The 1,920-nt window shown below is 57.1% G+C and overlaps 1 protein-coding gene across 1 annotated transcript; it reads left to right on the forward strand.

Moving 5' to 3' along the window:
• Positions 1–500: 500 nt before the first annotated feature.
• On the forward strand, positions 501–1,649 carry PSEUBRA_003465 (Protein of unknown function DUF3505; the record flags this gene model as incomplete). Its single annotated transcript, XM_059465052.1, has 2 exons — positions 501–616; positions 692–1,649. 2 exons carry the CDS (start codon positions 501–503, stop codon positions 1,647–1,649), a joined length of 1,074 nt encoding a protein of 357 aa, XP_059321405.1.
• Between the last annotated feature and the right edge of the window lie 271 nt (positions 1,650–1,920).

A 1,920-nucleotide genomic window follows, 5' to 3' on the forward strand; every position in this document is an offset into this window, starting at 1 on the left:
CGTAAAGTTACCGCCAGGCGCACGTGAGTGGATCCGTCTGTCAGGCACCGCCGCCGCTGCCCGGTACTGAGTCCCTTTGTTCACCACCGCAAGACGGCACTGCCAACACCATCTCCCTTTGTCCTTGAAGACAGAGCAGCATGTCCGGCCTATCCAGCCTATCAGGGCACGTCCAACTGATGTTCCCTTTGTTCCCACGCTTGCCCTTTGTGTTGAGTCAAGTGCGATGAAGACATTGACAAAAATTTTCACAGCGCTCGCTTGGTCCAGTGCGCAGCAAGCAAGCGGTATGTCAAGCAGCAGCCTCTGCCTGGAGTACGGTAGACTGCAAGTCATGCACAGCAGTCAGCGCCTCTGCGCTGGCTTGACAGACGTCTGCAATATATAGATGTGCTTGCTGAGGAACCAAGAGACGTCTTGAAACCATCAACCACTTCACGCTCTCTGTTTCAACACCAACCGGATTCATTGTTCTACGCTACAAGCTGCCTTCTTCAACAATGACTCTGCAGTCACCTCCCTCTGTCCGCTCTGACAGTGCTGACAACGCTGACACCGCTGTCAATGCAGTCAACACAGTTGAAGGCAAGACGGTTTCAACCTCCCTTGCTGAAACGTAAGTCCACCTGTCCTCACGCGTCATCAGCCTTGCAGTACATTTCAACTCACACGTCTGCATTATTCTATACAGCCCGCTGCTTCCTGCTGCCAACCAACTGGCCGCCAATGCTGCTGGTGATGCTGCTGCTCAAGCTCCCAACGCTGCCACTGCCATCACCAGCGCCACTCTTGGCCGCTTCTATCTCCGCTTGGTGGATCACCCACAGTTGCTTGTCTGCACGCGTGTTGGCTGCACCCTTGGAGTGCCGCTGACACCCTTGTTCAGAGACGTCACTGCTCACGTGCAGCGTTTCCATCATCAGCCCCTTGGTGACGCTTCACGCCGTGCTATCCAGGCCATGCTTGATCAGCTTGATCTTCCTCTTCCCAAGGACGTCCCTGTGGACCACGACCAGCTGCCGGTGCCCAAGATCAAGGAGCTGCCTGTGGTGACAGACGGCTACCAGTGCAGTCACTGTTCCTACGCCATCTTTGCCAGGAACGCCATGTCTGCCCACGTCAAAGACAAACACGCAGACCTGAAGGTCAAAGCCAAGCCTACGCACCCTGTCCTGCTGCAGGTCATCCAGGAACACGGCAAGAACAAGCGCTACATCTATGTGCAGGACAAGGAGCTGGACCCCACACCTCCGCAGGCCATCCTCAACGCCAACCTGGACGCGCGTCAGCTGGACAATGCCATCACGGCCAGGGCCGCTGCGTTCATCCAGCAGGACCAAGCTGCTCTCCGTGACGCAGGTCTGCTCAACCCAGTGGTTGACGCGTCCATGCTCAGCGGCAACATTGGACCCTGGGCCAAGCAGCTCAAGTGGCGCTCGTACTGGGCAGGCAAGCCGCTGGCCGCCATTGGCGCTCTGGGTATGGACACGTCAAGCTGGCCTGGCGCACACCACGACTTTGTTCACTGGCTGGCCAGAATGGCCAAAGCGTCTGCTCAGCGTTGGATGCAGACCTTTATGGAGTCTGGCCGTTACATGCAGCAGACGTTCCATGCCTACAGTGACGAGCCGTCAGAGCCGTACTGTTAAGGCCCGAGGGGCTGAAAACCTCGAGGGAGGCTCGGGGCGGTGCGAGGGGTACGTGGGGGTGCCACGTACGTTGCCAGGGCGGCAAGGGGATCACGAGTAATAGCGCAAAGGTCTGGAATTCCACCTACAGGGTGCGTAGAGTAAAATACATTCGACGAGTGAGAAGAGGGGGGACGTCGGGTTAGGGTTAGGGTTAGGGTTAGGGTTAGGGTTAGGGTTAGGGTTAGGGTTAGGGTTAGGGTTAGGGTTAGGGTTAGGGTTAGGGTTAGGG

Source organism: Kalmanozyma brasiliensis (assembly GCF_000497045.1).
Source record: "Kalmanozyma brasiliensis GHG001 unplaced genomic scaffold PSEUBRA_SCAF21, whole genome shotgun sequence".
NCBI classification, from domain to species: domain Eukaryota; kingdom Fungi; phylum Basidiomycota; class Ustilaginomycetes; order Ustilaginales; genus Kalmanozyma; species Kalmanozyma brasiliensis.